This window comes from Mustelus asterias, chromosome 25 (genome assembly GCF_964213995.1).
Source record: "Mustelus asterias chromosome 25, sMusAst1.hap1.1, whole genome shotgun sequence".
NCBI classification, from domain to species: Eukaryota; Metazoa; Chordata; class Chondrichthyes; order Carcharhiniformes; family Triakidae; genus Mustelus; species Mustelus asterias.
In genome coordinates this window covers 46727515-46740516 of record NC_135825.1, presented here as the reverse complement: position 1 = coordinate 46740516, position 13002 = coordinate 46727515, and the positions used below count along the sequence as shown (strand labels likewise).

General features: G+C 40.5%; 1 protein-coding gene across 2 annotated transcripts in view; it reads right to left on the bottom strand.

The window, feature by feature from the left end:
- The window catches only part of LOC144511945 (AT-rich interactive domain-containing protein 2-like), a 197530-nt gene that overhangs the window by 113965 nt on the left and 70563 nt on the right, over positions 1 to 13002 (bottom strand). For both annotated transcript variants that reach the window (XM_078242433.1, XM_078242434.1), the window contains exon 3: positions 1444 to 1541. In XM_078242433.1, coding sequence (XP_078098559.1) covers positions 1444 to 1541 — 98 coding nt within the window. The remainder of the gene's footprint in view (positions 1 to 1443; positions 1542 to 13002) is intronic.

Sequence of the window (13002 nt, the reverse complement as noted above, 5' to 3'; positions counted from 1 at the left end):
TTGCTCAAGATCACCTTCTCCAGGGTTACAACTGCCACCCCAAACTGATTGGTAATGGTGGGGGAGGGGCTCAAAAAGTGCTACTCCCACAACAGGTAGGAAGCCGAGTTTCCACCCCTCCCAATCTTCACCTTTGCGGTAGGCTGCAAATTGCCTTCGTCATTCACATGTCCTTTCTTTCCATTACTCGACTGAAACTGATCCATTACATCATTCAAAAATTATTCTACTGATGCTGTTTTTGTTAGCTTTTCCTTCCCCATACTTTCCTGTTCTGTTAATATATTTGTTAATTTTATTTTTCAATTCCAAACTCTATCCATATATGCTGTCTGGCTTGCTGAATTACCAGCTTTTTCCTTTTGAAGTGTCAGGTTTCTCGTAATTGTGGCATTTTGTTTTATTTTGCTTAATTTTGTCCTTTATATTTCTTGGCACGTAGACGGAGACATTCTGGAAATCCATCCAAAAATATTCAAAGAAAACACAGGAAAAAAGTATGATATGCAGTAAGTATTTGACTACATGGGAGCAGTAGGTTATTAACACTGTCCATTTAAAATAAATAATGAACGGTAATAAGCAAACTTGAACTAAAATGTGGTTTAAAAATAAGTTCTAACCATTTTGAATGGATTAAATTTTTAAAAGGAACCTAGATTGTGATATTACTTTAGTTAGTGGTCTTAAAAATTGGTAGCACACTACATCATAAACACATCTATGCAGAAATTATCAGAGGAAAAGGGATCAAACTTATCATTTTTGTATCAAAATTACTTTATATATTGTGTTCATCACCCCTACATTATTTTTCAAAAGTTAGTTTACTGACTATAAAGACAGAAGGCAAACACTTTCCAAACCAGAACCTCAAGATCTAACCAGAGCCTCTAGCTACCTTTATAATGGACCCTCGAATAATTAATTTCCTTCCTAGTTTGTGAAGGTCCATGCTGTCCTTCAGGGTATTTGCTAGATTTTCTCCAAAGGAGGATTTCTGCTGCTGGAATGCTCTTAAAATCCAATATCTCGCCACTTTTATCTTTCCACCTTTGCTAGTGAAACACTATTGCCTGCTGGAAACAGCCTGTGATTTCTGGTGCTTTATGGGAATATTATCCATCAGCATTCAGTAGTGGGAAGGTTGCACAACTGCCACATGTAGTCCACTAACAATGCAAAAACGTTTTTTCACTGAATCAAACAAGTGCAGAAATTAAAAAAAATCACAATGCACAGAAAATTAAAGTTGCATACTGGAAAAATATAGTGTAATCCTAAAACAACTGGTGATTTCTAATTAGCGATATAATATTTAATAATGTCAGAGCATATTAATATTCAGTTAAAAACTACTGAATTTTACATGTACTCAGGTCAGCAGTGTAGAATCCAATATGCAAACAGGATGATGAGTCTCATTGAGCTATTATCACTCACCTCAGGTAGTACTGCTTCAAAGCAAAAGCTGCATTGGCGCAACCTCTTGGAAAGTTGAACTCCTCCAAAAAATCTGCCCAGAGACCCTTATCTGTTACCTGAAAAGTAAACGCAGGATCATTAAGGTTGCGAACAAAACAATGATAATTTCACCTGCCTACTAGTATGCTAATTATAAAATTATACAAACAAAACTGTATTATGGTGCTGAGGGTGAGGTGCTGACAAACATTTTTCTTTTCATATTATTAGTCAAATGTCACGTTGAAGCCAGCATTGACAATTGAGGGATCAATAAGCCAAATTAATGTTCCTGGTGGATTGTTTTCCTTCCCAAGCCTCATGTAGTGCTTTGGAAGTGGATTCTACTGCTAATTCCGCTGACAGCATCATCAATTTATACTAAAGGCAAATACTATTGATGCTGAAAATCTGAAATAAAAACAGATAATGGTGGGAACATTCAGCTGCTTCAGCAGCATTTGTGGTTGGAGAAAGAGTTAACTTTTCAGGTCAACAACATTTCTCCCTCCACAGACACTGTCTGAACTGATGAGTGTTCCCAGACGTTTGACAGTATGTGTTTTTAAAATGTAAGTTGTCAACGAATGCCAAATTTTACCTACAATATGGGTTTATGGAAGACTTCCCCAAAACAAATGTGTTATCAACGCGCCTTTATCTCCCTTCACTGATCCCCACCCAATAAAAAGTTAGGAACAATAATGGTTTACATTAGTAACTGCAACACAAGACAATCAGTGCTTTAAGTTGAACTGAGTTTTCATAGATACATAGATACCCTACAGTACAGAAAGAGGCCATTCGGCCCATCGAGTCTGCACCGACCACAATCCCACCCAGGCCCTACCCCCATATCCCGACATATTTTACCCGCTAATCCCTCTAATCTACGCATCCCAGGACACTAAGGGGCAATTTTAGCATGGCCAATCAACCTAACCTAACCTAAGTTTTAAAAGTTATACTGACTTCATTACTTGAACTTTGCTCTGGAGAGCCAAACAAGCAATTTTATGTTAAGACCTCAGTACCACAAGTGAATTCCATAGATTTAATTCAAATTCAACCTCATGTACTCAAGTAGATTTTGAAACAGGTTGCTTAGTAACTGTATAACGGCATCAAATACAGAATACTGCAACACTAACCATGTTAAAAATCGTTGAAAAAAGAGATATGTTGAAGCTTTTCCTCGTGCACTTATCAGGACATTCGCAAGGATGCCATGTGTAAAGGGAACAACAATTGCCCAGAGCAATGCCTTGACTAAAGTCAACCTGCCTGGTTTGAAGTTAAACAGACTCAGCAGCTAGTCATCAGTTAATTGGTGCATTCGCCATGGCAACACCTCTACCAATCAGAGTCCACTTGTCAACCAATCAGCACTCTCAAAATGGAGTGTCACTCCGCCTTTCTCAGTTAGGTCGGGGCAGGTTGTATAACAGGAGCCTGAAAGAGTTTCTCTCTCATATTGTGCAGTGAGCGGAGTGAAGAATCATCATGTCTGGTAGAGGGAAAGAAAGCAAAGGACTGGGTAACCAACTGAAATATAAAGATGGCTCTGTACACCAATGGTTCTTAACCTTTTATCTGTCGTAGCACACCTGTAACTATAAAAATCTTGAGGCACACCTTCTTTGTTCTCCAACTGAGTGGCCCTCGAGCAAGCCTTTTGTCTCTTTAAAACCTCAGCAAGGCACCATTTAATGCAATTTTCATTAGTTTAATTTTTCAATGGAAGTATTATCACCATTTCCAGGGGAAATATAATCCTTTTATACAAAGTTTAAGAGGGTTTTCCATTAAAGCTTTCGATTGTTCTCAGATGTTTTCCTCCACGTCTGCATTTCTCAATATGAAGGTTCATCATTAAGGAAATATTGTGAGTAGCATCTTACCAACAATGGCAATGTGACATCTGGGTCTGCTTCTGCGAGCAGAGTCTTTTAATCCGGAAAGGTTCTTCTAACCCAGATTTGCACGATGTCACTTTGCCTGGGCAAGACCAGAACTTGCATCTCACCCCACTTGAGGTTGGGTATCGAAAAGTGGGCCATTCCACCATGGTCAAGGTGTTTCTGGTGTTTAGAAACACCCACAATTTGGAATTAGTCGATCTGGGGGTCAGAGAAACTCTCCAAATTGGACAGAGCCCTTGCATTACTTGGGAGCACCATAACCTGCGGCCCGTTCCAGAATCTTTTCCTCCTAAATCCTGTACTGTTAAGTGGGCTAACCTTCCGCCAGAGAAATATTCAAGGACAGATGAGGAACCCAGAAATTAAAACTATTCTTTATGCATAGGTACAAAACGTGCAAAACTCCAACCCAGGATTTTGCCAAACTTGTTCTAATTTAAGTCCCTGCTTCGCTTTCATTGCTGGTATTTCACTTTCCATAACTTAGAAGCAAATTCGGCAAAATTCTCCAGAACAGGACCAAATTAGGAAAGGGCCACAACTTTCCAGGGAAGAGAACAAAAATATGAATGGGAAACCTGGGCAAGATTGGAAGCAGCAAATTCTGCACCTATTCTAAGAAAGTGCAGGAAAGTAATAACCCAATCAGAGTCCCACAGCAACATTCTTTTAACGTCGCGATGTGTCAATGTTGGTATCTGAAGTTCACAAATTTGTGCTTTGCAGAAGGACCACTGAATGGGTATCAAGACCAGAAACTTTCCTTTCTCAGCCCAGCACTGGCAAAAGGGAGAGGACTTCCCACAGGTGCTGCCTAAGGAACCTCGATGAGTTCCCGCAGTGCATCTTGTAGATGGTACACGCATGGTTCTCTTGTGCCGCAGCACACCAGTTGAAAACCACTGCTGTACACCACCAGTGGAATCAGGTGCAAGTAAATCAAGAAAGACTTTAGGACAGAACCAAGGCACTAATCTGTTGATATTTTGTTTATGCCAGAGTACATTTATACTGACTTTTATGTCTGCTGTTGACTACCAGTCACAATTTTTTGCATTTCAAATATTTTAATTGGGTGCTGAAGAATGTCCATTCATATTTTATGAAGCATATATAGGGAAACATTGATGCAATTGTTTATGATGTGCAATTGTTCAATTAAGCAATATTGATGATGTAACTTGTACCAATGAGGATCCATTCAGAAAGAAATCTTGAGGTTACTGTGTACTTAGGTATACAATCAAACATTTTTTATGAATGCAAGTCCAGAGTTTATGAAATTACTACACATCATGCCTGTATGGTGCCTGTGGGAAGAAGCTACTGCCAACTACACTCAGAAAAATGAAGCTTGGGGGATCTGTACAGCTGGTTTGGCCTTGGATTCACTGGGGAACATTGCTGCATCCTCAACTGATAGCCATATTGTGTGCAGTTGCTGCACTGAGGGAGTAGCAAGTCGATAAGAGTGGACCCCAGACTCCTTGTTATTTTTCCAGTTCCAGAGGCCAAAAATCACTCACTCTGATTGATGAGTCTCCAGTAGTCCAGTGGGGAGGGGCAGGGCTAGCTAGCCATGAGGTGTGTCAGCTTTCTTGTTTTGGAGGGCCTTCCAACCAGGTTATTTGAGATTAAGCAGGGTTTCTTGTTCAGAATGGGGGTATCTGGGTTGGGGGAAGGGCTGGCAGGAAGCATTCGTACAATATGTGAAGAAAGGTTCCCTTCTGCACTATGCTTTTCCAGTAGCCTAAGTGACACTGTTTTTAGGGCTTTGTCTTTTGAACTTGTGTGGCAGCGTGGCAATTCTGGCTATTTACGAGTCTTTAAGTGTAAGAGAGATTGAAGAGAAATCCAGAGAGATACCAGCTTGTGGGTTATGTTGGAGGACCAGAACACAATCACCTGGATTATCTTGGCGAAAACAGGGGACCAACGATATATGTCATTTAGCCTGACACCAGTAACGGATAATAATCCATTAATATTATAGATGTGGTAACAGAACACTTGAAAAAATATATGATCAGGGAAGTCATTCATTACTTATTTATTCATATCTACAGGGAGTCGGTTAGTTCAGTTGGCTGGACGGCTGGTTTGTGATGCAGTGATGCCAGCAGCACGTGTTTAATTCTCATACTGGCTGAGGTTATTTCTGAAGGCCCCATCTTCTCAACCTTGCCCTTCACCTAAGAGGTGGTGATCTTCAGGTTAAAATCACCACCAGTCAACTCTCCCCCTCAAAAGTGGAGGGCAGCCTATAGTCATCTAGGACTATGGCAACTTTTATTCATACCTATTTTTGGCAAATCTCTCCAGAGTTTTCTGTGGGTGTAACTTGCAAGTAGACAAGGGGAAAAACAGTGGATGTCATATTTAGATTTGCAGAAGGCAAGATGCCACATAAGAAGTTGATACACAATTTAAGGATCAGGGGATCGAGGGTAATAATATGTTAGCATAGACTATCAAGCAGATAGAAAAATTTTGGGGAAAGAAACAGGTAATGTTTTAGGATGGTAGGGTGTAACTAGTGGAATGTCGTTAAGGGTCAATGTTTGGGTCTCAGCTATTTTTAATATATATCAATGATGCAGGCAAGGAAATTATAATGTATCCAAGTTTGCTGGTAGGATTAAAAATACATGGGGTGACCTTTGAAACATCACATGTGGCCTGCAAAAAACAGGACAACAGGTAACATTGAGGACTTTCACATTTATAGCTAGTATATGATATCTCTACTTTTAAAATATCTTTATTCTTCCTTCTAATACCCTCCTCCTGGGCCTGGCTTTCAAGTTTACAAACTATTGCTGAAATAGCAATGAACAAACATTAAAAGTTATCCATTTTCAATGGCTTTTTTCTTCTCTCACATTTGTCCATTAACTTATTTTGAATAAAATTTTGAGCAATATGGGGCATAGGGAGAAAAATGTCATGACATTATACTGGCTTATTTTAATCTTGGGATCAAATGCTTTGCCATTCTTAAAACAGGATCTATTAAGATAGAGAGAAATCACATTTTAAAGAGATCGTGGAGCCTCCACAAAACCCAACTGTTAGGAAACAAAACCGCCTGCAGCTTGTCACTTTTCTGACTCTCTTAGAACCATTACTGTATGAAATGGAACTCTATAGAAAGTTAATCTGAGTTTGGTGTGAGGAAAATTGGCAGATTACAACTAGACTTCAATGAAATAGCCAAATGAAATTTAGAAAAATGCTCTGATAAAAAGCAAATCAAGCTACGAGCTACTTTATTCTGGTTGCTTTTACAGGCACACACATTACACTCTAAACATACAATTCACTCTTCCAATTCTTGCTGGCTGCATGTCTCCCCAACCTATCATTGTTGACAAGGTGTTGTAGCTATTACCCTGTTTTCTTTGACACTTTTCATCATATACTTTGAGTAAGCTTTTGAAAGAGTCAAGTCGCTTGTCCGAACTTCTCTCCTCCTTCCCATTATGTGCACATAGTTGCTTTCGTGAGGCTCTTGGGATGTTTTATGACATCAAGGTGTTTTTTTTTTAAATTCATTCATGGAGTGTGGCATCATGCCCAAACTTAGTTGCTCCAAATTGATTGTAGTGGTGGGCTGCCTCTTGAACTGCTGAGCATTTTGTTTTAAACTTCTGAATTTCTTTCATTTCACAGGGCAGTTAACGGTCAACCAAATTGATGTGGGACAGAAGTTGTTGTTAGATTACTGACAAATTCAAATAATATTGACATTAATTCCTGAAAAGCACAGAAAATATTTCTTTTTAACATTGGGTGAATATGAAAAGTGTTCACTATGAACAAGATAAATACTTCACTTGGATGAGTGGAGCCATGCCAACAAGTTCCTTTCTTTCTTCCTTTTCTGAGCCTGCTACCTTGTATCCTTCCTTCATCACTTCTGCTATATATACACTCCTTTACCCATAGTCATGTCCACCCCACTGATTTTTGCATCTCATGTGACTTTGCTACTCTCATTGTCAATCACAGACCATTTCTACTCATTTCCTTGTATTGCTTTCTACCCACAATATTCTAACACTACTTTCTCCTGATAATCCTCAAACTCCTGCCTCCGCCACTCACCTCTGAAATTGCATCACTTGTAGCAGCATTTTCAAAATCCCAACCATCTAGTTTTTTGCCCTCTGTTCACCATAACATTTTTACAGCTATCAATCTGCTCAACAACCTCCTCTTCACATGTGATGCCCTAATTGTCATTAAAAAACATCTCTCTCTCTCTCACCTGGTCCCGAAGCACAAGTGGCACAGACTTGAACACGTATGGCAGACAATTGGTTTCGTCATTCATCACCAAATCCTGTTGGCCCATATAAACTACTCTCCTCTGCCAAAACCACTCGGGATCATCGTGGAGTGCAAAGATAACTCCTGGGTTCTTTACCATAAATCTCCTTAAACATCTCTCCATTGGTTCCTCCAATCTGACTTCCAACTAGCGTGATAAGCTCATGGACTTCTTTGTCACTAAGGAAGACTGACATAATCAGCGGCTTCTACCATTTTCACCCTTGCCCGAGCCCACCAGGTCCTACAATTTCTTACAAGGTTCACCCACGTTCTAGTCCTGAACTCTGTAGTCCTGTAGGTTCTCACTCACATCGAGCATAACTTATCCATGAGACACATCTCTTCTTCCCTCAACTCTATTTCCAGTGTATTGATAACCACCCAACTTTTCTTCATAGCTCCATGTTAACTGACAATGTTAACTATTCTCTCCCCTTAGTACTGTCCCCTCCACTTCAAATCTGCTAACAGCATTCAGTTAAATTGTGTAGTGTGGGTGTTCAAAGTTATTGAACCGATCACAATGCTGGGAGAAGTGGTTCTAAACACAGAGCACACCTTTTGAACACGGGAAGGTTGAAAACTGTATCAGATGCAAGGCAGGCTCAATGGGAAAGCCTGCTCCTGCCACCAAACTGGCAGATTATTATAGTTAGAGACCAGGGAAATAACCCAGTGTGATAGATGAATACTGAAGGAAAGGACCATGTCTGTGATGTGCAGATGAGATAATGAGGAAGTGAACAGGATAATTGAAGGAGTTGTTATAGGGAAGCTGATGTGACCCTGTGGTCAAAGGGTTACAGTAGAGTGAATGGACAGCCAAGAACAGAATGGACAATAGTTGAACAGGGCAGGACAGAATTAGAGATGGTATTCATTTGATGGTTAATGAGAATGACGATGATGATAAAAAAAAATTCAAAGGGATTTGAAGAAAAGAACACAGTTTAGGTGGTGGCTATGCATGTAGGGACAAAGTTTTTTCTAAAAAAGAGATAAGATAGGCACTAATGGACATTTGAAAGGCCACAATACTATTGTTTGAATTTGGAACAATTCTGACATAGGAAAATGATGCTATTTAAGGCAAAGAACGAGCAATCAAAATAGGTTACTGCGTGGAATCAAATTGAAAGTCTGATTTCTGTTTTAAAGATATTATGAAACAAACTGAATAGGATTAAGTAATTAAGAAGATAGAGACTGGAATTTAAAAGGGAATTGGGATGTGGCGTGCAATTCAATTCATTGGAATATTTTGACTTGGCACTGATGTACATTCTAGTGAAAGGAAAGTATATTTGGGCTAGTGAACTGATAGCTTTCTCTTGGTGATATTGCCCAAGGCATCTGGACCATGCGTGGATAGGATGGGCAAAGACTTCAAAATCTTTTGATAAGATTGCCTGAGGGTCAAGGTGTCAACATGATACTGAGATACTGTACAAGTGTGCATATGGGCTACATGTGAAGTAATTAATATGTAGGAAATTAGTCCAAATTGGACCCATTTAAGAGTTTGAATGAGTTTGCAATTACACAGTCCAAAGATGTGCGGGTTAGGTTGATTGGCCAGGTTAAAAATTGCCCCTTAGAGTCCTGAGATGCGTAGGTTAGAGGGATTAACAGGTAAATATGTGGGGGTAGGGCCTGGGTGGGATTGTCGTCGGTGCAGACTCGATGGGCCGAATGGCCTCCTTCTGCACTGTAGGGTTTCTATGATTTAAGAACAGGTCTCAAACATGCACACTACTTGACAAACAACATGGCACGAAATGGTTAATGGGGCCAGTAGAGTCAAACAGCACCGTTAAATGATCAAGACACTGACACATACTCCATAGAGAAACTGATTTCAAAACAATTGGGACAGAATTAAACATATCAGTACCTGTAACAAAAAGGGTAAGGTTAAAATAAAAGTGTAAATAATCTGTGTTGGAACAATTTAAGGGCCTAATAGCAAATAAACTTGGCAAGGGATATCCATAAGGTGGATGCAGATAAATGGAGCGCTGGGAATATTTTAAGCCTATGCATAATGTTATTTTGAATGATAACGAGTGAGATTATCTGCAAGTGGGGTGGGTCAGGCAGAAAGGAGCATCAATCTAATCATTCAAGAGTATGACAAGTGGGCGACAGGTTGATTATAAAGGGGGGACTGGTGCGCAGTGGTCTCCAACCGCAGTGGCATGGACCGTACGAGGTAATTATGACAGGTGATACATGCACACTTGTAAATAAAAAGACAGGAAATTGGTGGAAGCATAGTAAAAATGTAAGAGGACCCTAACTAAACCTGACAACCACCCGACTGGTGAGGACCAGCGTTAATGTTTTCACAGGTTCCTATTTACTCTGACGACTATGGTGGAATCATGTACGTCAGCTATCCACTGGAGGAACAAGAGAGTGGATAAAGAAACCCAACATCTGGATATTGGATCAAGTGACCCTCACCAGTCATCATGCCAACCCGAATCACCGAGCCAGATTGTGGATCATCTGAGAAAGGGTGGGAAACTGGTACGATAGCCTCCCATAGGCTGGCGATTCAAGAGGGAAGTAAAAGAGGCAGCCTGTTCATAACACCCTCTGAGATGAGACTCAGAGGGCAATTTGGGTATTAAAAGGATACAACTCAAAATATGGGTTTGTGGAAATATTTATTCAATGCCACAGAACCTGGCCTTGAGGGCCAGTATTATCAAGAACTATGTAAACATGTAATATTTAAGACTTGACTAGAGATATTAGATGTTACCAGCTCATTATATCAAAAACCTACCCAATGTCCAAATGTGGTGGAGCTTCCCCCAGATGGGTTAGTCAGGGTTGGGAAAGCTAAAACTTTACTACATGATGCGACAATGGTATCTCTAGGGGTAACCTAAAATGTTTCGGACCTATTAACAATACTATATTCAACATGCCATGATCATCCTAATGCCATTAAATGGGCAGAGGTCCAACTGCAGGAAATCATTGACGATAATACTTACAGAATTGCTCCTAAATCATAGACACGAGATAAAAGTACACTGGGAGATATCGGGGGATTGTTTGGGAGTGCAAACTCGGTAGTTAATTAAGTACAATTGTCTGAACTGAATAGCTATTTGTCCTGGGTTGCTACGGAAGTTGGAAAGGGCCTACAGTAATGGAGCCTATGGAATCGAGTATGCATTCACCGCTGAAGACCTAGAGGGGGAGGGACTCCTAGAAATATTTAGTCATGTAGCCAAAGGAATGATCAATACCTTGTCAAATACCAGGTCAAAGGGCGGACATGTGACAATCCTGCTAGAGATCTGATAGATGAGACTCGGTCTGACATTGAAGATTTGAAATTTGGAACCATTCCCCAACAGTGATTTACTTTTCTGTACAAATTAAAGTGTTTTTACATTCACCGGGACAGACATGAATTAGTAGTCATTCAGGAGGAGGTCTAATGAAGGGGGCTATAAAGTTATGGTACCACAGGAAACCATGTTCAATGAAATCTTTCAGGATAGCTACAGATTTGAATCATTAGGGACAGAAGAAGGGGCCTGGGTTCACCAAGCCGGATCTAAAGGATACATGACCCATAAGGAGGGCCTGGCATATGAGCATGACAGAACGTTGTTCAGAATCAGAGCATTACATGTGTGCTTATTGGACCCTCGAGCCTCCAGGGAACACCAGCAAGATAACTGTTGATATTTTACCATTGAAGGCGGCATTTAAAGCAGTGCAGGTGGGTCCGACGCAGTGGTGCATATGCATCCTGAAACAGAATCATATTGGGAGGTTTACTTCGTCAAAGTAATTACAGTTTTTGTCTGCTAGTAACAGATTCATTGACTGGGAAAAACATCAAGATACGTATTTGGTGTGTGGTGGGATGACTCGTTATAAACTGACGAGACACCAGGGAAAATGGTCCAATAGGCCATGAGGGAGGCTATGGAAATTACCCATGAATATGCCAGGCGCTGACCCATAAGGGACGCACCCAGGTGAATCTAGCTACCCAGATTGCCACCAGACTGAAATAATCAGAAACACATCATAGGTGAGACATACTTGTTCCAGGATCAGCAGGGCACCGCCTAACCAACTGGTGGGAAATAATCAGGATGGAGATGACTGTAGTCATGGGAGTAATGTTATTATGGGCCACCATAATGTGCTGCCATCAAAGAAAACTGCCGGCGCTGGCAGTACCTCACTATGTTCCTACGGCTCCCTGTAAGGAAGAAGTGGGAAAGTCAGAAGCTGAAATTTACAGCAGAATCTAGGATACCTCCTGACATCTGGAAGACCGGCCACCTCAAGGATTCGGAGAGATATTCTCAACATCATATAGGCCTTTTTGGGTGGTCGCAAAATGGCCAAAGGGGGGACTGAAAGGGTTAATAATCTCACAAATTTTTTTTTAAAATCACAACTGCAAGCTGAACCTCAGTCACATAGGGAAAGCTATGTGCAAATGACAGGTTGTGATTAAAGTAAGTCCAGATAAGGGTCAAGGACCATTTAATTGAATCATGTGCAGCGGCAGTTCTTAACTGCCCATGAGAACAAGGAACAATGGAAAGGGAGGTTGAGATATAGCTGTCATTTCTTGATGATATATATAAAAAAATGCACAAGTTGTAATTGGACATTATACCCTTTTGGATGTATAATGTAACCTTAACTATGGTTGGATAGAAACAACTCGTACATCTTTTGGTATATGCTAATTACTTGTAATTGAAGCCAAGACTTTAATTGCTTATCTATTTCTGAATTTTTCACTCTGAATGGCTTCATTTAGGGTCCTATAGCTATAGTTTAATAAATCATCTTGAAACCACTATTACTTTGTCTGGCTACTTGAGGGGAATGATAGTTTTTAAATACAACAAGAGAACCATCGTAACAGTCCCTAACACTATAAGACTGTGAGCATGGCAAGTTACCCTCCTTGCCCTTCTCAACTTGTCTGCAGCTTTTGATACAGTTGACAACACCATCCTTCTCCAACACCTCTCCCCTATCATCGTGCTGAATGGGACTCCTCGCACTTGGTTCCATTCTTACCTAATGGTAAGAGACACCCAATCCTATTTCTGTACTGGTACCCTTTAGTCCCCAAAGATCAGTTCTTGCCTCCCACCCCACCCTGACCTACTTCTAAACTACCCCTCAGTGATTTTATCTGAAAACAATGTCAGGTTCCATACGAAAACTGCAGACACTCAGTTCTACCCCACCATCACCTCTCAGTCCATGCATTCTCCCT